The 25157-nt window shown below is 46.0% G+C and overlaps 1 protein-coding gene across 1 annotated transcript in view; it reads right to left on the minus strand.

The window, feature by feature from the left end:
• LOC8034065 (4-coumarate--CoA ligase 1) overlaps positions 1 to 16724 on the minus strand; it is a 35133-nt gene extending 18409 nt beyond the window's left edge. Inside the window, exons 1-4 of the mRNA XM_029984097.4 lie at positions 16574 to 16724; positions 8942 to 9149; positions 1511 to 1617; positions 573 to 784 (exon numbers count right to left, since the gene is read on the minus strand). Of these exons, the coding sequence (XP_029839957.3) occupies positions 573 to 784; positions 1511 to 1617; positions 8942 to 9149; positions 16574 to 16684 (638 nt within the window). The 5' untranslated portion in view covers positions 16685 to 16724. The remainder of the gene's footprint in view (positions 1 to 572; positions 785 to 1510; positions 1618 to 8941; positions 9150 to 16573) is intronic.
• Between the last annotated feature and the right edge of the window lie 8433 nt (positions 16725 to 25157).

Here is a 25157-nt window from a genome sequence, read left to right on the forward strand (position 1 = left end):
AAATGGAAAATGTTAAGTGGCAGACAACGGATGAGTGGAGAGCCATGTGACGGGCGCCCCGCTGCGGCGAGACGCCGAAACACTCGTCTCCCGAACGATGGAACGTCCGCTCGTCCTCCTCGCGTTCCTCGCGCCACAGCGTCGTTTCTGGTCGTGTTTGAAATCCATGTTCCGGATGCTCGCCGCTGCAAAAGCTGTGCGCTGAAGTCCAGGTTCTCCGAGAAATGCTCTGTGCTACCAGATCCTCGTTCTCCAAATCTGCTACCGGGCACTCTATGGCTCCGTCGTCGAACTGCCAGGCTTTGTGAGTATAGATGAGGCTATTATCAATCACGCGCAGCGCAAGTGAGCCACGCGATCATCCGCTTTTTATACTTCGCTGCGTGTTACGGAATAAGCAACAAACGCCCAAAGAAGACGGGCGCCGTGATTATGCACTTTTGGCGAGGTTTGAATGGCTCCGTCGGATCACAAAGCGTATGCCGCGGTCGGACGTAATATGCAAAACGGGGCATAGAGCGAACTTTCTGCGAGTCAGCGGATTCTGAACGACGTTTTTGCTATGGGCTCACCCAGCAGCCTGCACGCTGGCGAGGAGGGACTCGTGCGTGTGTACCACCGCCTTGGGTTTGCCCGTGGTTCCGCTTGTGAGCGGCAGGCAGCACGGCTGCCCCGCCACGTACTCGGGCGACGGAGGGGGATCGGAGTCGCCTGAGTCCAGAAGCTCGCTCCAGGAAAGCGTCTTGTCACCGGCCTCTCCGGTGCCGCCCAGCAGTACTACGTGCTGAGAAAGACGGAATAGTACCATGGGGGGCTCCGAATTGTTCCCGTGTAAATCGTGAAGCATTCACTCGAAGAAATCCGTTGCATTCAATTTCTCTCAAAGCATTAAGTGCCGACGTAAAACCACGGTTTTCGGCAGGAACGATTATCCTCTTAGCGTTCCCCCTCTTTTCAGCTGCGAGGGAAGCCAAGTTGGAGCAAGACAACTGGTGAGGTCGGCGAATCACCAGGCGCTGCTTGGTTTAGACCTTATGACACTGAGCTTGACGTTTCAAGTGCATACATCATACTCAGTATCCCAGCGGAGACAAATTATTTTGTGTAAAGAGATCTGCAGTCCCGTCACTCGCCCAGCCCCTTTCATAGCTTGCAGCGACTGGTCCTCCTAAGTGCCTTGCGAAAAGGTAGACGCCTTGCATTTTTCGGCGATAGCTGTTATAGGGACTTCCCAGCTGTATTCGAGGCGACGTCATTGCACGAGGCAGAAAACACCGCGACGTAATCAAATCACGGGGCCCGACGTAGCGGTGCCGACGCCGAGAACTCGTACGCATGGCGTCTCAAACCCCGTCCCTTGCACACGTTTTTAGGGAGTATGCTGCATACCGTTAAATGCCGTTTGCGCCGTATATTTTTTTTTTTGTCTTACGTACAAAAAGAGAGAAAATACGAATTTCCAGTAACTCTAACGTGGCGACACTCCCAGCTACGTGATTTACATACTCACCTTAACGGATCTGAGTCGTTTTTGGACCCGCAGCACCTTTGCCAAGGCGTTAGGCTCGCAGAAAATGGCGTCCGGCTGCAGGGGCTCCATCCGGTCGACGATAACATCTGCGGGAGTCAAATGTGAATGTTACGCGACCAACCACCCGTTTCCCGCTATTTTAGATATTCAAATATCTGGCAACAATGATTCTAAGCAACAAGAAGGCTGAATTGTCGTTACTTTGAATCGTGAATATAGCACAATCGTCATGCGCGCTATGGAGAAGACGACAACTAGAGGCTCTACACTTTGTAGATGCACATTATTAAAGGCTGTCCGAACAGGACACTTCAAGAAGGCGTGAAGCGACCTTTGTTTGCCATATGAAGCGCGGCGATCCGCTTCCGTCCGTTTTTCTTGCCGGTGGGAAAGCTTCCCTACGCCAAAGTCCGACTTTGTCCTTCCCGAAGGACTAGAGCATGCTCATCACGTGGGTACGGATAACCACTCACGCACTCCGTTGGCTGTCAGTCAATCGCTCAAGGCTTCCGCTGCTCTTCAAGTCGAGTCTTGTCTTGTCTTGTCTTGGCAGGCGATTTCAATGTGCCCGATATAAATTGGGAAACGCTAAATGTTGGTTGTCGTGACAGAACGGTTTGTAATGCAGTCGTTGACTTTGCTGTATCATTTGATTTAGATCAAGTTGTTAGCGATCGTACCAGAGATGTCTCCATTCTTGACCATATTTTTCTTAGTCATAGCATTACACGATTTGGTTATGATTGTAGTGTCATAGATGGTCTTTCAGATTATAAAGCAGTTCTGGTAACACTAAACATTCGTGTTCTGCACTCTAGCGCTGAAATCGTCACTGTTTTAGATTTGAATAGAGCTGATGGTGTAGGTATACTTGATGGACTATGCTTTTGTTCGGACGATTTGAAATCATCAAGTCGTGACTGTGATGTTAATGTGTTGTATTGCAAATTTAGTTCCATAGTTAATAACTGCCCTACCGAAAAATCCGGTATAACTTTTCACTATCCGGAATATGGAACCGGAAATTTGTTACTGGAAACCCGAAATCCAGATTGCAGACAAAAGAATAATTTCTGAAAACCTAAATTCCAGATAGAGTCCAGATAGAATCCAGATAGATTTCCGGTTCCATAATCCGGATAGCGAAAAGTTATACCGGATTTTTCGGTAGGGTGTATTTCAAGGTTTGTTCTTGTTAGCGCAAAAAAAAAAAGAAAATCAACCAAACCCATCCATGGATCACCAGAAAAGTTCTGCAGGCCTCACGTTGTGTAAAAAGAAGTCAGAAAATTAAGAAAAGTTCTAATCCAGGGACATTAATCGTTTCCAATTTAAAAAAAAAAAAAAACTCTTTGGTTGAAAAAATGGCCGCAGCGAAAGAATATTATTTTAATACTGTTTTATCTCAGTTTATGAAGTACAACCCAGCCAGGTTCTGGAGTTCCATCCTTCCTAAAAGTGATTTACGTCAACGCTTTATTATCCATGACCAATGTGTTACCGATCCAGAGGATGTCTTAGATGAGTTTAATGAATGTTTTCGATCTCTCTTTATTCCAGATAATGGTCACGATGATGGTTTTAGTTCGTACATATCGAATATTGTAATCAGGATTTCTGGTGTACATAACTTACTCTTAAATCTTGATTGCAAGAAGAGTTCAGGCCCTGATAGTATTCCCAATTTTTTCTTCATCGCTATTCTTCTTGGACATCTCAATACATGACTGTTATCTTTGAAAAGTCTCTTTCAACTGTTACTGTACCCATGCTTCGGAAATCAGCTACAATAGTTCCTTATAGGCCGACTTCACTTACATCACCGTCCTGTAAACTCCTAGAACATATAATATACAAGCATATATGTGAACACCTTGAAAGTAATCACATACTTTGTCCTCAACTGCATGGTTTTCGTCGTAATTTTACAACTACCACGCAACTCCTTTAATTAACGCACGACGTTTCATCGTTTTTAAGTAGAAGAGGCCAAGTTGATTCCCTTTTTATTGACTACGCGAAGGCCTTCGATAAAGTTTCCCACTCAAAGCTGTTTTTAAAATTGAGAGTAATACTTAAGAATCTGTTATTACTTAATTGGATTGCCGACTATTTAAAGGACAGAACACAGTTTGTTTCTGCCGGGAATGTTATCTCTTTAGATGCCATGATTAGCTGAGGAGTTCCACAGGGATCTGTTTTAGGGCCTCTTTTATTTCTTGTTTGTATTCATGATGTTGTAGAAAATAGAGCCGTTAAAATTCGTCTTTATGCCAATGATTGTGTCCTCTATAACTATATTGGTACCGTAAATGATCGGGAGCTGCTTAATGAGTCTTTCGTGCGCTTTTTTTAACTGGAGCAAGAAGGGGCAAATGGATATTAATTTTGAAAAGACTGTGTTTATGAGGTTTACAAATACAAAAATCACCTTTAATCTTGCGCTACGGGTGTAACGAGATAATTTGAAATAAGGTTCAATAGTTTAAATAACTAGGAAATATATTTACACCTAACCATGCACGTAGCCAAGATCTTTTTTTTTTTTTTTGGGTGGGGGGGGGGGGCTGCTAATGACAAAATGCTGTATGAGGGGGAGGGGGAGAGGAAGTCCCAGCAAAATGTAAGACTTCCGGGGGGGGGGGGGAGGGCCGGGCCCCATGCCCCCCCCCCCCCTCCCCGTGGCTACGTGCCTGCACCTAACCATAAGTGGGAAAGCACGTTAATTTTATCCATTCTCGTGCCCTTAAACGATTGGGATATGTTAAACGAACCCTGAAATTTTTGACCAAACATGTTAAGTTACTAGCTTATAAAAGCCTTATTAAGCCTATATTAGAGTACGTTTCCGTAGTCTGGGACCTCCTCTCCCCCCTCCCCCTCATACAGCATTTCGTGGATATTAAGGAGATATTAATCTGCTTAATTCTATCTAGACTAAACCCGTTCAATTTATTTTTAGAAGGTTTGATTGCAATTTTTCACCGTCAACCTCCATGTCATTCTTAGGGCTCGATTGTCTTTTCTTCAGGCGTACTATTCAGCGACTAAAACTTTTACATTGAATTGTTAACGAGGATTGTGCCATTAAACTTACTTACCTCATTTATTTCTCACTTAGCACACGCGCAAGACATTTATATCCTTTAAACATTATTTCATTTCAGCCTCACATTAACTGTTTTCAAAATTATTTTTTCCAGAGCACGATAAATCTTTGGAATAACCTAGACGGGTCGATTCTTATGCTCCCCTATGATACTTTTGTTTCATAAATTTCCACAATACTTTCAATTAATATGCGAGAGACCTCAATGGAGGTCATTGCAGCAGCGGGGAAAAAGAACAGAATAAAGTACAAACTTAAAAGTCCTCCATGCCCGTTAATTTTAGGGTGATTTTGTCTGTATATTGTTCTGCATATCTCACCCTTTTGTACTTTATTCTGTTCTTTTTCCCCACTGCTGCAATGACCTCCGTTGAGGTCGCAGTATTTGGAAATAAATGAATAAATAAATAATCTTCGGAAGTCACATCTTTCAATCCAAACGGTTGCCATTAGACCATCGAAAAAAAATACCAGGCATTCACGCGCGAAGTCCTGTCCCTGCTTGTCCCTGCAGCATGTATCACGACGTACTAAGGAGAACGAGAAAGAAAGAGGGCAGCGCAATTGCTCACGTGCTCTCGCCTGCGTTCTCCATCGCCTTCGTGGTCTGCTACAACCGGTTCCGTGCCTAGACTTCCCGGCATACCTTTCAGCGCCGCGGACGGCGCTGCACGTCTTGGAGCATGTCTATTGCAACCGTTCTGCACTGCATAGGCAGACCGAAAGGAGTGCCTATGCACTAAGCTTAGTAGTGGCTCTATGCGTCGAGAAACTGAGGGAGAGGAATAAACGAGAGGGGACGTCAGAACGCCGAATGCCAGCGTCCGGTGTTTGGCTTTCGCATTCGAACGCGTTCGGCGAGCGCATTGACGACGAAGGCAGGTAGCTTGAGGTCTACCCCCTAATCCTTTCAATCAGAGATCGGCGTTCTGACTTCACCTCTCGTCTCCTCCTCTCCTTCACTTTCTCGGCGCATAGTTCATTTGCGGGTTAAGAAAAGCAGGAAAAGCCTTTCCCCAAAAACTCTCCTTCCGGCATGATTGTCGCATTGGCAACACCTCCTAGAATACAAAGCCTGAGCGCTCGGAGCGATGAAGTCGAACTACGTCAGAGCGGACTGCTGAAGGCTCAAATTGCTCGAGACGTCGGCTTTAACGCGACGCACCACCCCTTTGCCCCAGAGAGTCACGCGGTTGTGCCGTGCATCGACTTTATGGCGCCTGGGCGCCGTCGGGATGCCGACTGCGCATGCGTCGGCACTCAACATTAGGGAGTTGTAGTAGATCGTTTCTCTCCTCCGCTACGGTATCCACGAAGAAAACGGTGCATCTGCGCAAGCGCGCTGCCAGCCTTGTCTGCATAGTTCAAGGTCTTGTGGCGGATTACGGAGCGCTATCCGGGTGCTTAGCGGGCTGCGGAGACGCTCTACTACAATTCCCTATTCAATAAGAAGCAGCGTACGCTTTTACGTTTTCCTTTTTTTATGAGTTGTCTAGGTCATTGTCTTCACGGCGTCGTTGTATCCAGCGTGCGCGCTTGTTTGCCTTCGTTGTCTTCAACGGCATATCGATGTCGTTGAAATGCTGTGTCCCTCGGTGCCGAGGAAGGTATACACCGGAGGCCCGAGGGTGAAAGTGTTCAGATTCTTGAACGAGAATGATTTTCGTGGTGCTTGGATACGAGCGATCCCGCGGGACAACCTCGCCGTCTCGGGCCACCCAAGGTGAGAACTTCCTGTTCTTTCGTTGTTTGCCCTGGTCATTGTTTGCCCTGGTAGAACGCAAAGTATCTAGAAATGCAGACACACAAGAGTGAAAATACAAGTTCATGTGGCTTCGCGAATATTTCAACGTTTCGAGATTCGAGAAGCATGCCGCGCTTTGTCCTTAGCAAAGCCATCGCACGTATCATTTACTTTGCGGGAACGAGTGTACGACAGCTCTCCTTTGGCCCACGGCTTTGGCGTTTCACCAATATATAAGTTTTCTAGTTCGTAAAATGACGGATGCACGCTACATTCGCTCGTTTGTTCGCTCTCTTAGCCTCTTCGCTCGAGCTTCCCGTTGCTTATACGAATTCGCTATCATTTTCTAGGTGTGCGAGCTTCACTTCAGGGACGCTGAAGAGCTCCGGGAGAATCCTCACGTGGACGACGCAACCGGGCACGCACCCGTACGGAAGTATAGTTTCGTCGTAGTTCCCGGGATGCCCGATCAACTTGTCAACTGTGCACACCCTCAGCGAAGACCCGAACTCAAAGAAGAAGCGAAGGGATGCCGCTGTTGGCAAGACGCGATTGCAGAATTGTTGTTTGGATGTGACTTCATGTGGTTCGGTTGTGCCTATGTGCTTGTCTGTGATATTACTGGCCTGCTCAAACCTTATGGAATATACGCTATTGATACCTGAGAGTTATCTTGAAGGTGAGAAATACCCCATTTCCTTCTCCAGCAGCAGATGTAAATGCTTGAAGTTGCGAGACTTTAATTACTGTGTTTAAGTTTACACAATTGTTTTTTATATCGTATCAGCATCGTTGTTTAGTTCCACTTTAGAGACATATGTTAACACTTATGTAGCACTAAAGATGATGTACACCAAGTATTTAAGGCCAAAATAATAACAGTTTTTGTCAGCGCTGTGTGATAAAAGTCTGACTTGTGTTCTCTAAACACAAGTTTACTTGTGTTTAGGTTCGATGTTCTTGCTCCTCTTACACATAAACAGTGTTGCGAAACTAGCTGTATTGGAAAAGTGTAAAGTGCAACAAGTAACTCAACAAGTACATCATAGGTGACAAGTGCAGCCGCAGCCTGGAGAGTGCTCTTTTAGGTGTTGCGCGAGCGTGATGAAGCTGACGTATTCCTGCAAAAGTTGTCTCGTGGCGGAAGAGAGCCGTTTTACTCGTACACTTTTCTGATAAATAAGTCTACTGAAGCTCAGGAATGAAACCCGAGTGCGCAGCTGAGTACTATGTACTATTGTTAGGGGACACGAAGTCTACGGATATAAACACGGTGCCCAGGCGAGCTGGTGGCAGTTTACCCTTACCATTTATCAGTACTGTTGCGCAGTGGATCTGTATGAACCAAAGATGGTTCAAAGAAATAATTTAGCTGAGGTTCGTGTATGTCCCCGTTTGTTTTTTGTACCATTGTACAAGTATTTCCCTCCTGCTCCAGTTTCGGGTCAATGTCAAGATAAACTAAGTCCACCATTTGCAGCGATAGTCGCACCATCTTACTGCTTAAACAAACAATTCATATCAGACTCGAGAAGTCATGATATCCGTATTTTTGTCCCGTATTTTTTTCCCCTGAATTATAATTGACGACAATAGTTTTGCAAAGTAATAGTACTACGTACCGTTGAACATATTTTGTGTTTGAATAATCGTTTAGCTGACATTTTACCTAACAAAACAAGTTTTGATTACAAAACGTCATTCATACGATAGTTCCACCACGCTAGAAGGCTCTTCTTTTCCTTTCTTTTTTCGCCGTACCACGAGGCGATTGACCGCCTTCTGGGGAATAAAACATGTTTCTGAGCCTAAATGTTGCTCATATATTTATTTTCAGCTCACTAGACGGGTTTCTCTCCACTAAAACTCGTTCCGACGGCAAATACACTCGTGATTCGCTCACTTCCATACAGTACCTCGGCGTTCATCAGTCAAAGCCCGTGACGTCACCGAAGGAGTACTACGGCCTTGTTTTCTAGGCCGCGTTGGCATTGGTCCACCCTCCTCCTCTCCAGCGTTCGCTCCGATAAAGTGACTAGAGTGGAGGGATCGTGGGAGGAGGCTGTCCTACTTTTCTTAGCCTGAAACGGACTGCGGGTGTGTAAAAGCTCTCTCTTGAAAGTTTGGTGAAACGCTCGCGCAGCTCTACTACGGTACCTGGAACGCGTCGTAGGCTTGAGTGGTTAACGTCCTATGCCGCCCGTACAGCAAACGGGGACCCGATGGGGTAACAAATGGCGTCACAAGAGCGACCGAGTGTCATGCTGACTAACGTTGCGATCCTGGCGGTTGGTGCTAGACGTCACTGTAAAAGTTACCAGTGAAGGCGACTGTCACTGTCCTCGCAGCGTCCCAACTGCTTACTGCCGGATCATCCGTGGACTATCAAGCTGGTGAGCGTCCTGCAGCAGAACAGGTGTCTGCCAAATCCACTGCCACTGCTGTGACATTGCAAGGATCGCTGCCGGCCAGAGCATGACCACTTTCTAGGACGCAGTAAGCACACTAGCCGGAGACGCGTTCCAGGCGCCATAGCTGGACGACGTGGTTGACCCACCGACGCCGAAGTCGGGGTCCCCGAAAGTGACGGCCACGTTGGCGCAGGCGGCCCCAAGCATGGCCGGCAGCAGCTCGGCACCGCTGTGGCTGAGCAGCAAGACGGTGCTCCCGAGGCCCAGGCCCAGCCTCCGCAGGCCTCCGCACACGGCACGCACCTGGCCGGCTAGCTGGCCGTAGCTCCAGCTCGCGTGGCTGCTGCCGTTCACCTGCCAGTCAGACCGCAGTGCGTATTCATGGTTCCCGCTCCTTGGGAAACGGCCTGCCGAGTGGTTTTTTTTTTTGCCGGGCGAAAGCGAAACACACTTGCGCATGCGCGAATTAATTGGCCAAGTAACATTTTCATGTAGGATATTATTTTCGCTTTGTAGCTTCCTCCCGGGAGGGATTCTAACCTCTATTAACGACTGTGTTGTCGTGCACTGGGGCATTTGACGGTATACTTGAAAGACAAACGCAGAAACATCGAGGGGCTTTACTCGTGTCCGTTGGGCCGTGCCTCCGACGACGAACTCGGAAAAGTCAGCTAGATCACTGTTCCTATATTCCCTCTCCTGTTTAACCAACCGGCTGTTGTTTCAGTATCTGATGTTCAATTTCTGCAGAGCGATTTATGTAACTTGAGGTAAGGGCACGTTTACATTTTACATTTTTAAGTACCCTACGAAAAATAATCGTTTGACTTAGGCATTCCGGCAAATGCAATGAAGGAGCTTTGGCACTAATACGCAGTTTCTACTCTTCTCTCTACGGTGCAGTCCCCGTTCCAACCAAGCCGAGAAGGGGGGCGGGTGGAGGGGGGGGGGGGGGGAAGATGGCAGTGATGGCCCACAATCTCGCCCCCCCCCCCCCCCCCCCTTGCGCGGTGCAACGCCATTGGTCGCGCGCGCTGTTGCAACGACAAACCAACAGCTGCGCTCCGCTGTTGACACCCTGCCCCCTGACCTTGCTACGGTGAGAGCAACACCAACACAAACAAGCGAGGTCCGCGCAGGGGACCTGACTTGCTGGTATAAATTGCGAAACACATGCGCGTCAAAACTTTCCGATCCGACGTTCGAACCGCTGCTCCTACTCGCCGCACTCGACAGTTCGAGACACATACGCTTCCGACGCGTCGTTCCGTTCAGCTCCGTCTAGTTCTTAGTATCCTTTAACCGGATGGATGGATGAATGATAATGTATGTATTTATAATGGGCGGTAGCTTGCGCCGCCTAGCCTAGAAACCAAAAATATTATTCTCCCCTCGCATCGTGGTTTGTTTTTACTTCAAAACAAACAAAACATATTTAATATATTCCATTAGAGTGTGCATGCCTGAAGATTTTACGTGAGGTTACTTTCCTGTTCAACATCACTTAATCACGACGGACCGCAGCGGACCATAGAAGCCATCCCAGCGAAGCGAGCACTGCGTACAGATCACGTGATAACGCACCCCACGCATTGTTGCGTCTCTCTCGAAGTTCACTCGACAATCGCACGGCATTGGAATGGATCGTAGCGTCCGCTGCTGTCCATCGTAAGGTGAAACGGAATGTAATCGGGTTTCGACGGTCTCGAACGGTCCCAGAAGGCCGGTCGAGACCGTCCTTGCTATTGGGGAGGAGGACAGACCGTGACGCCCCAAGCGGTTAACTTATCAACTACACGGATGGGGACAACAAATACAATGACGCAGCGCTCGGCCGACATAACCGAACGCGGCGTCAGCGCTCGGCTGGAGTTCGTGTTCTCCGGCGAGGGGGAGCAGGGGCTCTTTTGTTTCCACAACGGCCTGCATGAACAATGCAGCATGCACGATCCCAGCTCAGCACAAAAGCCGAAGTGGGTCAAGCTCGCATTCTCTGAGGATAGATCCGGCACTTAACGTCGCTTCGTCGATTGTTAGTATTTTTTACATTAAACTGTGCCCCGCGCTCTATTGTAGAAGATGACACGGCCATGCCCATAAGGCCTGTTGGCATGTGCACAGGCCTTGTGTTGAGTAAACACCGAGCGTGGGGAAAACAAACGGGTCAGAGCGCCCCCTCGTTTAGTGCGCGCAGGAAAACTCGATGGCGTCCGTTTCCTTCGCAACGACGAGTCGCGTGACGCACCGCGCACCGCCATATCCGCTTCAACGGGCCACGTAGCACCTCCTCTCCCGATTGGTCCGAAAGTCACGTGACAACATGACGTTCGCGCCATCCGTGCTGCCATTGGCTGCGGCCCTCCGACAATCGGACAGCCGTGCGGCAAATATCTGGCAAGTCGATCGCATGCCGGAGCCGGACGGAGAGGAGCCCTCGTTCGACGCTGCGGTGCGACGAAAACTCTCGGCTCCGACCGTCGGATTGGAGAGTTTCGACGCGCATGTGTCTCCCGCTTAAAACTTTCAAAATCCCGATAATGCAGTATTTCATTTCAAAACAGCAATGACACGCTTCTCTCGTTGGAGTGTAACTGGCACCGCCTCAGTAAGCAGCTCTTTACTTCGCGAGTCTCTCAGGCTTCCAGGATTCCCCAAATGTATATCGAAATCCCACGAAATCAGCTCTAAATCAATACCTTTTTACCTTATCCCCTAACTTGCCACTAAACATGTTGTCGGCGCAAGACTAAAGCACGTTTAGTGCATAGCTAACTTGCTATGCGAAGCAGTTCTTCCTAAGATAAAGTTAAGGAAAAGGATTACGCTTTTTGTTTTTTAAAATTTGTAGATTTTGATAAAGTAACCAAATGCTGATTCTAAATGCTCGTGCATCCTAATTAGCCCCAGAAAAGGGGAAATTAGTGACGCTCCTCGTGGAGCAACACCTTTTCAATTATGGGACTACTTGACGCGAAAATAGGTATAAAAACGAATTCAACACTCAGTCAGCCTCACGGCCGCAGTCCCCTTGAATCCCTCATTTGAACTGATTCAAACTCATGAATGCATTAATTCGAACTCAGTGGTCACTGAAATTCACCAACTTCAGCTCAATAAACTTACGAAATCGCTTACGTTCTCAGACTCACAAACTAAAATTGAATTTCAAAGGCCTTTTTTCCAGGTATACACTGGGGGGGAGTCCTAGGCTAGAAACTGGGCAGCTTCGAACATTTTAAGAGTGCAGCAGGACTTTGAATCAAAGGCATGCTGCCATTGTATTATAATCCCAGACATCGTTAAGGGTACTCCGGCGATTTTTGAGCTACCTCAACTAACTATATTTTCTGACTCCCCGGCCTTTACCCTTTCTGGTATGCTACTTAGTATCGTGAAATTCATAATAGTTATTGCGAAATCCGCAAATGAAAATGATGCAAAAACCAACATTCAAATATACCCGCCCTTTTCAGTGCCGTGATGTCAGTGGAGGGCAAGCTTGCCAGTCGGGCGAACAGTCTAGAAAATAGAATATGCCAATCATTTGTTCCGTGCTGGAGCGCGGGGTCTGGAGCGAGCTTCAAAGTATTCATTTGACACATGAAACTGCTTCGAATCAGTTGGGAACAAATTCTACAGTCCAAAGAGTGGACCCCAGCACTTCCACTGACGTCACTTTTTTGTTGTTGCTAGTAGAGACTTTCAGTTTGAAAAACACGGTGAGGACCAAAATTGTAAATTCAATAACTTCATGAAAAAAAAATTATTTTGACCTAATATTTTGGATACTATTTTGGCGATGTTGTTTGGCGAGTTTAGCAAAATTTCAAGCAAATCGGGGACCATGAAGAAATCGGCGGAGTACCCCTAAGCTGCTCTTTAGCAGCTTTTCAGGTCTGGGTCCTTGTAAAAAGGCAACAAGCCTTTGTAACAGAGGCTTTCTGCAGGATCTCAGACCTCATTAAGAGGCTCTTTAGAAGCTTTCAGGTTCGTGATCCTTGTGGGTGATTCCACGTCAGTTCATGCAATGATGGTCCGGGTCATAATTTAGATATTTTTGTTAAAAATATATATGAAAGCCATGTTCTTGGGAGGAACATTCAGCTAGATATGAACGCCGTAACAATTTTTTTCGCTGAGATATAAAATAGAGAAGCTTGAGGCGTGGAAATTGAGAAGATTTCACAATGCTACTTTGCACAGTCGTCATTTCCTTATCGAACCTTTCACGGCACCATAACCTTTTTAATAGGTTTTACAAAGGTTATACAACACACTCATAAAAAATTAAAAATATCCATAAAATATTTCAATGCAAACAAAAATATCAAACATGGCACAAAAACGCGTTTAGAGACATATTCACAATTTTTTCGCAAATAAACCATCTTTCATAATACTTCACAAAACATATCAAAATGCGCGTATTTAAATATTCTTTACGAATATATAAAGATAATATGCCCACCCTTAAACATATTTTTGTTATCAACTCGGAAATTTGGCTGATTTCTCAAAATGTGGCAAGATTGGGCGTCGATATTTAAAAAAACTCCATCTTTTATTTTATTTAAACTCCCCTTGGCAGTTTGCAGTGACTTGAACTAACCTGTGATGGCAAACGATTGAGTAACATATGACCTCCAAGCGGGAAAAGCTACGACAAACCTTCACTCGGAGCGAGCCGACGTCTTCGTCATAGCGGCTTTGCCGCACAGCACCAAACGTTTGGGCGTTAGTTATGGCATGTATTTTATATTATTAAAATTCTTTTTTTATACGCGGTGAGTATTAGTGACGTGAAAAGGAACTTTGAGCTGGAATACCATTAATTAGCTTACAATTCACAGGAATAAAACGGCCCCACTCTGCAAATTCGCTACCTATGCATCATACATAAGCTTAAAACTCTCACTTGTGCGAATGGCCATGTGTACATCTGGCCTCTCGGCATATGATGACTTTCACAGATGAGTTTCCTGGATTCCTTTGACAGGTTTTACGGTGGTCCACTTTGCTTGCTTCACCGCACGAAACTCTCGAACTCGAAGACAGTTGTGAGCACTGCACAGAGTGGTTTGAGGCGTTTTGCAAAGTGCTGAAGGCATGTAGTTCCCACCAGGAACGCAAGCGATTGTACGTGCTTCTGCCACCGATCATCCTGAAGAAAACAATATTGTGTCTGGTGTCGGGTGCGACTGCCTACATGATTGATCAAACATGAAAACTGAAGCGCAAAGGTGGTGTTTGGGCAACCCCTGATCCCTACATGGGGAAAAAGGCGAATACCGAAGACGTGGGGGTTGCAATTGAGTACTACACACGCGACGACCTCGCATGCTCTGTTCAAAGCCCCGACAAAAAGGACGTCGTCAAAGCCATGATCAACGACATGTTCAAAGTCGTAAAAAGGTTTATGACCCGCTCTATTAAGGAAACTTACCAGCTGTTTAGGAAGGACCATCCCCAACCCGAACTAGGCATCTCCAAATTTTATTCCCTACGACCAAAATGGGTAAAAAAAAAAAGTCCCGAGCACGAGGTGTGCGCATGCATATATTGCGTCAATTTTCAGTTGCTTTTAACGGCAATAACAAATGCCCCAACGAAGACATTTACTGAAGACGACCTCAAGCGCATCTACCTCTTCTGCGCTCCACAGAACGATTGCTTTCTGCGCCGTTGCGAAAAGTGCCCAAAAACGCAGAGCATCTCGCTGCAGTCGCTTCATCTCGACGAAGACGAAGAGATCTGTTTCGCGTTATGGGACGCTGGCGAACTCGTCAAAAAGGTTATGGACACTTCTGCCTTCCTGTGGCAATAGGAGAGCGAAAAGTATATGAGGCATTCTTACATCCTTGACCTTGAACGAAGCCTGATACATGACACAAGAACCGCCTTACCACCCTAGGCAGTGATGTTCCACTTCGAATTTGCGGAAAAATGGACAGTACTCTTTCCAACCGAAGTGCAGAGTTTTCATTGAAAAAAAAACTCAAGTGTCTCTCTCCACAAGTGTGGTTACATCCACGCAAGGCACGCAAAGCTTTGCCGTTGTCACCGATGGTACACGACACATGACACAGCTCACGCTTTTCTAGCCACATAGGCCATAAAAGAGTATGTTAATGTTCATTTCCCAGTCTTTTTTTAAATAATTTTTGTATCAGACGGAGCGGCGGCGCATTTCAAGAATCGCTTCCAATTCCACGAATTGTCTCGGAAGCCGCACTCTTCGGCAAGATGGATCTTTTCAGCCACTGGACACGGAGAAAGCGCTTGTGATGAAGTAGGTGGAAAAACCAACGCTCACTAAGTTGAGATCTTCGCTCAACTCAACGATTGCCACCGCTAAAGACTTTGTGGAAGTGCTACGTAAAAAAGTAACAAATGTCTGCATGTTCAACATGTCTGTGGAACGGGTTCGAGAGTTTCGTGCGGTAAAGCAAGCAGAGTGGACCACCATAAAACCTGTGAGAGGAATCCAGGCTTCTCATCTGTGGAAGTCATCATATGCCGAGAGGCCGGATGTATTCATGGCCACTCGCATAACTGAGAGTTTTAAGCTTATCTATGCATAGTTAGCAAATTCGCACAGCGGGGCCGTTTTGTTCCTGCGAATTGTAAGCTAATTAATGGTATTCCAGCTCAAAGTCCATTTTCGCGTCACTAATACTCAGCCCTTATGAAAAAAAGAATTTTAATAATATAAAATACATGCCATAACTAACGCTCAAAACGTTTGGTGCTGTGTGGCAAAGCCGCTATGACGAAGACGTCGTCTCGCTCCGAGTGATGGTTTGTCGTAGCTTTTCCCGCTTGGAGGTCATATGTTACTCAATCTTTTGCCATCACAGGTTAGTTCAAGTTACTGCAAAGTGCCAAGGGAAGTTTAAAGAAAATAAAAGATGGAGTTTTTTAAATATCGACGCCCAATCTTGCCACATTTTGAGAAATCAGCCGAATTTCCGCATTGATAACAATAATATGTTTAAGGGTGGGCATATTATCTTTATATATTCGTAAAGAATATTTAAATACGCGCATTTTGATATGTTTTGTGAAGTATTATGAAAGATGGTTTATTTGCAAAAAAATTGTGAATATGTCTCTAAAACGCGTTTTTGTGCCATGTTTGATATCTTTGTTTGCATGAAATATTTTATGGATATATCTAATTTTTTATGTGTGTGTTGTATAACCTTTGTAAAACCTATTAAAAAAGTTATGGTGCCGTGAAAGGTTTGATAAGGAAATGACGACTGTGTAAAGTAGCATTGTGAATTATTCTCAATTTCCACGCCTCAAGCTTCTCTATTTTATATCTCAGCGAAAAAAATTGTTACGGCGTTCATATCTAGCTGAATGTTCCTCCCAAGAACATGGCTTTCATATATATTTTTAACAAAAATATCTAAAATATGACCCGGACCATCATTGCATGAATTGACGTGGAATCACCCTTGTACAAAGGCAACAGGCTAAAGTAACAAAGGCCTGGTGCCTATGTAAAAGGACCTCAGAGCTGTTACATGTGTCAAATGCGAACAAATACTTTCTGAGATCTTCAAGTTGCACTCAGAACGCGATGATGCAATCAGGCATGTCAGTAATTAATTGAACGATAAGAACAGTTATCGAGGACGTTCGTAATCAGAAACGCTCGAAGTGCTCCTTTCGACCTTATCAAGTGCTCTCCGATGAAGCGCAATTGCAATGGACCGCGTTTCAGCGTGAAGTAATCCGGTGCTCAGCGTGTGATGAAATCACAGACTTACGAATCTCGAATGGGGGTACGCTCGGAGCTTGTCCAGTATGAAGGCTCCGAAGTTCTGTTCAGTGTCCAGCGGGTGTCGAGAAAAGGGCGAGCGCAGGACGTGGCGTTCCATGGTGCTCAATCAACAGACGAGAGATCTATAGCTCTTGCTGCGGGAGGTCCGGATTCTTATATCCGTTGGCTTGTGCAGCCAGGGAGGAGAGGGCGGACCGCCGTGATTATCTCTCGAATTCCACGTGATATAAGCGGTGCGGGGCGTAAACTTTTTTCTCCACTTGTGCGGATGTCAGCCCCTGTCGTGTGTTGCGTCAAAAAGTAGACAGTGTAGTAACCGACAGCTTCAGAAACGCATGATGTATCTTATTTCTTAAGCGTCTTGCTTCGCTATCCGTTGTCAGGTGTTTTTATTAGCTAACGCCGCCGTGTCATCGACTGAAGAACGATACGAATTTGCTTTGGACTCATCACGCCCCGCCTTCCTCAAGTTGTAAGCAGACTTGTACACGTTACTAAAACAAATAATGAATTCCAATTACAATTACTCAGGGCTAAATTCTAATTCATTACAATTACCCTTTTATAAAAGTAAGTGACCGTTACACCAAAAAGTAACCTGTTAATTTCGTGGCGTTACTTTCAATATTGTTTTCCTCAGGTAAAAAAAGAAAAGTAAGAAGGTTATTTAAGTGTTTACTGATGCCATCTGTCCCGATTATTGACCTTCAGTGACAGCTGGCTCTCTGAGGACTCGTCAAACAACTTGCCTCATTTATTCGTTAAGACGTCGACAGCTACGATGAACACCCTTTCGACTGAGGCACTGGATGGGAGTACCATAGTCAGAGCCGTGCCCATAGTGTGCCTCACGAATGCTTGATGCACTGTCATGTGCTTCTCCGGCGAAGTGATGAAAATGCTCTTCACCCCGAAGAAAGAGCAAAGCTTCGTTGTGGCAGCCGGTACCTGATTCTGTCGGAATCGCGAAACTGTAGAAGTCGTCATGGAACTAGCCAAACATGTAATAAAAATTGAAATATGTAGATCAATACATTCCGGTCAATATTGCCATACGGTAGCAGAACGAAGTTAGTAAGACAGGGTAGTTACATGTGACAGTTAAATAATAAATAATGTTTCAATTTACATTCTACTTCTTTTGGCTCTGAACATGTCGAATCCAGGCTGAGACGTTTGTGAATAGGAGGATGTAATGTTTTTACAATATAAATATAAGTAATAAAAAATACACCAGAGCACTCCGAAGGAAACAGATAATTACAACGACGGTTAATACAAAGCAATATAAACGCACGTTTGCCGTACGTACCTTTCTTGATTCGGTTAAAAAACGCACAGAGCACGTGCAGGTAATGTGTACGCCAGAGTTATCGAGATTTTTGTCCGCCGAGGCCACGGCAGCGAACGGCAGAAAACTAAGCCCTCGCGAGCTTCACTCCTTCCTCAAGTGCGGAACGTCAAGCCTACGTCAGGTATACTTTTTTTTTTGTAGTAAAAAAACTGTGTTTAAAATAACATGTGTCCTGCTGGGGTAAAAACCTGAGAAAAAAAAAACCATTACACTTTCCGAAGTTCTTGCAAAAAGCTGACGCACAAAGAAGGCGTCTGAAGCGCAGATAACCTGGCTTGAATTCGCAAATAATGTGGGCCAGCCCCACACTCTAAGCTCGGTAAACTATACTAAAGGTTCACATTTTCAAATCCTAGTATACCTTTAGTTTATAAAATACGTTGTAACTTAAAGCTCTGTAACCATTAGTATAGGTATACATGCTTCAGATCTTTTTGAGGTTACGTTGTATGCACCTACTTTTCGCCATTACTTGTAACCTTTAAACAGTGCGTTCGACCGACACACCAGATTTGTCGTTCGACACACAAAAAAAAAGTGCCTCAGACGCCCGATGCTAGCCTCTGAGAGCACGTCCCTCAGACGCGCTCTCCGAGTCTAGCATCTCGTGCCTCACACGCTTTTTTTTTTTTTTTTTTTTTGTATGAAAGGGTAATTTTGTGCTGTGTCGGTCGAACATGATACAACACGCCACGATGTTGTAAAGCACTGCCAAAATAATTGCAACTCAGCAGATAAGAAAATTATAGCTTTTTAATTAAACCAAAAATCAGCAGAAAATACGCTATGGTCACAACGACCAATGCCCTGAATTAAACAAACATAAATAAACAGCACGCAACGGTTTACAAAGCACTATATTATACATGTGAACAATACATAGTAATTTGTCCATGATACTGATAGTGCTTTAACACACCATCCAGCAGTTCTGCATTTTTTTTTTTTTTATCATTAATCTATCCAGGGAAACTGTATTTAGAGCAAAACAGCTCTTGAGGTAGAATCAATAGCTGAGCATCAAAAGGGTGGGGGAAGTTCGTGATGTAATAGACTGCATCACACATCACGATGTCTTCATCACGGGTACATGAGGCATTCTGAGTGCGAGTTCTCCCGACCTTCCACCCTGCAACATCCTATCATCTGTCTTTCTGCAGTACCCTTGGCACGCGAGGATTCATTGCGCCAAACATCGCCCGTCATCGTTCAACGCCGACAGCACCACGTGCCTGCCCAACATCCCGCACTTCAGTTCGGCAGCAGTGCGGACCGAACCAACATCTAACCATTTGAATTTTTGTATTTCAACTCAGTAAAGCGTCTGTGCACTACTGCTGAACACAGCAACGACTCTTAGTATTTTGAAACTGTCTTTGTGAAAGTAACCAAGTTCCGTGTCGTCGGGTGTTGCTCTCTTAATTCCTGATTTATAATGTGTAAGGAAACGAAAGCCATTGAGAAAGCCATTGAAGAGCTAAGACGCGAACCTAGGGCTGAACTCATAAGTCTAAAAAACAGTGTGAAATATTGTAACGACACTTGTGACGGTGTAAACAAAATCAACAATGAGAGGAAAAGACTACAAAAAGATGTTCAGAAACTGGCTAAAAAATACTAACCGTCGAGAACTGAAGGTTAAACGAAAAAAAAAAATAAGAACTTTAATAATATCAAAGATGCAACAACCTTGAAAAAAAAAGTAGCGCTAGAGGAAGGTGACGCATGCGACGTTGTTAAAAGAATTGGGAGTTTTCTGAACGAGCCGATCCTTGACTCCGATTTTGACGTATGCCACCGCGTCCCCACCTTCAAGCCCTCTGAAAAGAACATAGTTTTTCGCTTCGTGCTACACATCAAACGAGATCAAATTCTTTGCAAGGACAAAAAGAAGAGAATGACAACTTAACATCTTGACTATGGTCGGCATAGCAGCCCTGTTTATGCCAATGAACAACTGACGAGTTCAAACAAAAAACTTCGGGTTCCGCAGTACCCAAGAAAAAAACGGTTGGCTGGAAGTTTGTGCGGTTCTCGGTTGGGAAAATCTTTGCAAGAAAGGATGAGCAAGCAAATGTTCTAAGCATGCTAACCTGACTGACGTTGAAAAAATAACAAACTAAATAAGATGACTACGCCAAAGGGTACACATAAAACTATTGTGATGCACTCTAAGAAAAAATGGAGGAAAAAAGTAGCAACGGCGCGTCTTCCTCCCTCCTACTGACACGCCCCCAAGCGGACACGAGAAAAGGGGAGGAACGAAACGTTTTTCTCCTTCTCCACGCAGACGGGAGAAAGCTTTCGCCCTCCGGACTCATCTTCTTTCGGTTTCGTTTTTCAAGCAGGTCGCGCACGTTGTTTAATAAATAGCTGTTGAGTTGATTGAGCTTCAGCGGCAGCGAAGGCCGCCTGTAATTCCGTCTTCTAGTCTAAACGTGCAGAACGTTTCGGTTGCATTGACGTTTTTATCACTAATTTTATCAAACGAGCAAACGAAGCCGCTAGAAACAGCGAAGTTCCGGAGCAGTGCCAGCAGCGCCACGTACACTGGGGGATGGCGGGGATGGCCGTCTCCGGATTGCGGGACTCGCGCGGCACGGAGCTGCAGTCACTTCGGTAGCGAAACCACGCGGAACTGTATCGACGTTTTCGACGTTATACAAACAGCAGGAACTGCGTCCAAGACAAGCAGGTTTCGCTGCCGGCTGCCTGGGTGCCTTCCGTGCTGAGTTCGGTTCTGTTTTCCGATGCCGAGTGCAACCGGCGTTCAACGTGGTTCTGTGTTTTTGCGTCTCAGCAACATAGCTGCAACATCGTGATGGCAGTGTTGTGGGTTGTGAACAGAAGACTGGAATTATCGCCGATGTGACCGTGTGTTCGCGTATCAGTAGTGTAACAACAAGATGAGATCGTAAACTGTTGGGCATTGATGCCGCTGGTCGGGCCGTGATCGGAGGGGTGTCGCAGGTTGACATTCCGCTTTACGTTAAAATGTTTAATACCATTTGAGGTATTACGTGCAATCGATCAACGTGCGGATAGCCATGTTGGAACGCTGGTCTGAACAGTAGAAGCTCCTATCGTACAGTGGCCAATGTGACTCTCGGAATTGTCTCGTCCCCGAAAGCGATCGCGCTCTGGAGCAACGACTGAACAGTACGAAATCGTGACGGAAAGTACGTATATTTACAGTATGGAATTTCGGCATTAAAAAACAATAGTAGGTAAAATCTAAAAAAAGAGCTACCCGTTATTTTGCTGTTAAAATTATACGGTTCCTGGAGAAACTGCCCTCCAAGTGGCACGCTGGGATGAGCGCTAGAAGTTTTCGGGCTCGCCACGGCGTAGCTCCGTACACACTTGCCGCAAGTCGCGGCTTTGACTGCATTCAAATTGATCGAAAAGCGATTTCTCAGCCCGTGAAGCATCACTTCTAGCTGAGTGAATATCCGCTCTACAGAGATTAATTCAAGACGGCAATTGCAGCTTTGCGCGAACAGCACAAATAGAAAAAAACAATAGAAATACAGGCTACGACGTGCCATGTGGGAAACAAACTCATAGCTTCGAACCGCATTGGAGCGGCTTGATTTATTGGCTTTCAAATAATTACGGCATGATCGAGCGTTTACTTTTTATAACAGATTCATCCCCTGAGCCATTCGAAATACTGTCAAAGGTACGACATTGCTGGGAAAAAATCCACAAACTGGGAATATTTGTTATTGCTTAGGGAGTCACCGAAAAGTTCCGTACGTTCAAAACGACCAGTATAAAAGACGGAAACGCAGAGCACGGGTGTAGTGTTCGGGTCAAAGTGGTGTTCCGCTGTATTGATATTTGTGTGTGCCGTGTATGTGCTCAATGTATGTTCACCTGATGCTCGTAATAAGCGTAATGTATGTAAGCGGAGCAGTTGCCTGAGAAAAGTAAATTATTTTTTGTAGAACATGAATTGGGCGGTACCTAGCGCCACCTAGCCTAGCTACTTGCAATTACTCTGCTTGACCCCGCCATCTGGTGGCTAGCAATTTAACCTTCTTTCACGCTACGCGGTAAACAGCGGCTCCGAGTTTGTTCTTTCGAGATCGGCTTTTGGTTTTGCTGATTGAGTTTGCCCTTCTCCGTGATGTGCGGTTGACGAAGGAATTGTGACTCGAGGAACACCAAAGGTAAGACGCAAAGTGCGCGAAGTAACTGGGTATCGGTTGTCTCCGTTTAACATCGCAGTGCTGTCGACGAGAAGACTGAGTAACTGCTTTCGAAACGCAAGTTTCTATACCTGTAAGGGTAATCTGGCTTCGGAAATAAACACAGTTTGCGGAAAGATCGTGTTACGCTTTTATTTGCTGCTCCTCTCGTCCCGTACAAGAGACGTAGCCTTATTGAGCTCGATTTGCTCGATTCAGGGCCGTCATAATGAGATGCAGGCGACGGAGGAACTTTGCTCCCCTGCTTCAGGGACGAAAGTTTCTCCCTTTCTAAAGGAATATAGGTTACAAGACCGTTCCTCCCCTAAGGGAGGACTATCCATACCCTTTTTTCTAAGAGTGTGGAGGACATGCAACGTGTTTGCTGCTATTCCAATTGTCACTGCATTTAATAAAAAGTATGGAAAAGGTGAAGGACAGTTTACATCTACACATTTAAATACAAGAAGAATAAAAAATAGGGTAGACTACCCAGTAATATTTTTACACTCGTTGATTGAGAAATTGAAAGCTATAGTACTCACTGAAACCTGGTTATCTAAAGAAGACACGCCACCGTACCTGCGGGGTTATAAGTGCGAACATCTGAGCAGAGAAGAATAAAGGGGCGGTGGTATAGCCATTTATCGGAAAAATAGCCTACAGTCTCAAGTTATGGATGGCATAACAAGAATGAATGAAAATGTGGAAAGCTTATTCGTCAGAACATCTAATACTGTAGTTGCTGCCTTATGCAGAGTCCAGACCACCCTCTGGCAATGTGTTTTTGAATTCATGCAAATTTTTTAAAACGCACTGTATGCTCGGGTCGTTATCTGTGTCATTCATTATTCTCGGAGATATGAACATAGGTATGCTTTTAAGTGACCGTCATGCGAGAGAATTACGTGAAATCATCCATCAGTATGTCTGTCACAATGTGATAACACTGCCAAGCAGGGTGACTACAGACCCTGCTACTTCTCTTGATGTCTGCATCACAAACCTAAATAGTGGTAATATTACACCTGGCGCTATATATTATACGACCTTAGTGTCCATTTTCCTATTTTCTGTTGTGAGTTTTATTTAAGTGGAGAACAGAATAACAAGAAAAAAAAACGCTTTTGCACCGTCCAATAAACGACGACTCACTACAACTTTTAGCTACCTTATAGTACAAGAAAGTTGGGATGACGTCTACGAACGTGAGACGGCCCGTGCCGATATAATCGTTGGGGCTAAATTTAGACACAATTCTGATGCTGAGGTCACGTGGCCCCTTGAGGTCACGTGACCCACCTTAGGTGACATGACCCCCCCTGACGTCAGACGACCCCCCCCCCCCCCCCCCCGAGGTCACGTAACCTCATGGAGTCACCTATCCTTCAGTACCCTTCCATCCTCCTTCTCAAAAGCTGCGCTCTAATCCGGCGTTACAGGGCCTTTCATTTTTATTTTACAACACATTCCCCCCCAAAATGACAGCGTCATTTTTTCCCATTATGCGATCTTTAGGGGGTACAATAACTGTATGGGTCTTTTGAGCATTGACCCTCCCGGCATCTTGAGCAGGCATGATCGTACTTTGCCGTCTTTTCCCGGAAACACCTTCTGGATCCTAGCGAGTCTCCACTGCTGTCGGGGTCGCAGGCCGTCGCGGAGAAGAACCAGATCACCCTCTTCCAGCAGTTTTCCCTGGCGTTGTTTCTGGCTTTGCACGTTCCTCACTTCCCCCAGGTACTCTTGGCTCCATCGGCGCCAGAAGGCTTCCGTTGCCATCTGTCGGTGGGTCCAAAACCTGCGGAAGTCGGTGTGAACACCTCCGACATCTTTCCTCGTCATGCTTGGCAGCGTCGTCAGTCGTTTGCCCGTCAAAAAGGAAGACGGACAGAGTGGCTCGGGCTCTCCGGGTTCGTCGTCTCGTGAGTAAGCGGTCTCGAGTTCAATACCGCCTCGATCTCGGTGAGTGTTGTTGCCAAGTCGTCGAAATTTAAACGTCTGGCACCGATCGCTTTCTTTAGTGAGAGCTTTGTTGATCCGACAGGGCGCTCGTAGAACCCGCCCCACCATAGGGCGCGCTCGACGATGAATTTCTACTCGATTCGTGCGTTGGTAACGTAACCAAGGATCTCGGGATCACGAATAGCGCTCTATAGTTGTTGGAGGTCTCTGTTGGCTTTCTTGAATGCGAGTGCATTATCACTGTAAATGGTCCCAGGGTCACCTCTTCGCGAGATGAAACGTCTCAGCGCCATCAAGAATGACTCGGTGGACATATCTCTGACGAGCTCCAAGTGAATCGCTCTCGTTACGGCACAAGTGAACAAAGTCACATAGGACTTGTGCAGTCCGTTTTCTCCCTTTACCAGCAGTGGTCCTGCGAAGTTGACGCCGGTGACCTAGAAAGGTTGAGCCTGTGTCACTCGATCTCGTGGAAGCGGAGCGGTCACCTACGTCGCCGGACGGGCATTGAAGCGCTGGCACGTCACGCATCTCTTGATTATCTTCTTCACTAGTTGCCGTGCTCGCATCACCCAGTACTTCTCTCTGAGCTGGACCAAGGTGTCCCGAACTCCCCCGTGTAGCACCTGACGATGCGACTGTCGGACAAGCTATTCTCCCAAGCGATGTCTGCCTGTCATTACGCTGGGGTGTCGTTCAGTGTATCGGCTTGTCACTCTGTTGAAGCCTACCGGTGACAAAGAGAAGGCCGTCATCGCCAATGTGCACTGGTATTTCTCTTAGAGGCGAGTCCGATGGAAGACGCTCCGCTCTTTGCGTACTCTCGATTTCCCGCTAAAGCCCTTCCCGCTGTACGTGACGTATCCAGTATTTTTTGGCCTGATCCAGTTCGATGGCTGTAAGTTGACCGTGTACTGTTTACATGCCGTAGCTTGCCGACATAGCACAGAATCCACGCTGCCACCCGAAGGAGGCGTGCTGCATCGCTGCAGCGTTCAATGTTCAGTACTGAAGGTACTGCAGTGGAGCTCGTTGCCTGAAGCACCTCAATCGTTCTT

This window comes from Ixodes scapularis, unplaced genomic scaffold (assembly GCF_016920785.2).
Source record: "Ixodes scapularis isolate PalLabHiFi unplaced genomic scaffold, ASM1692078v2 PGA_scaffold2__306_contigs__length_199485367, whole genome shotgun sequence".
NCBI lineage: Eukaryota > Metazoa > Arthropoda > Arachnida > Ixodida > Ixodidae > Ixodes > Ixodes scapularis.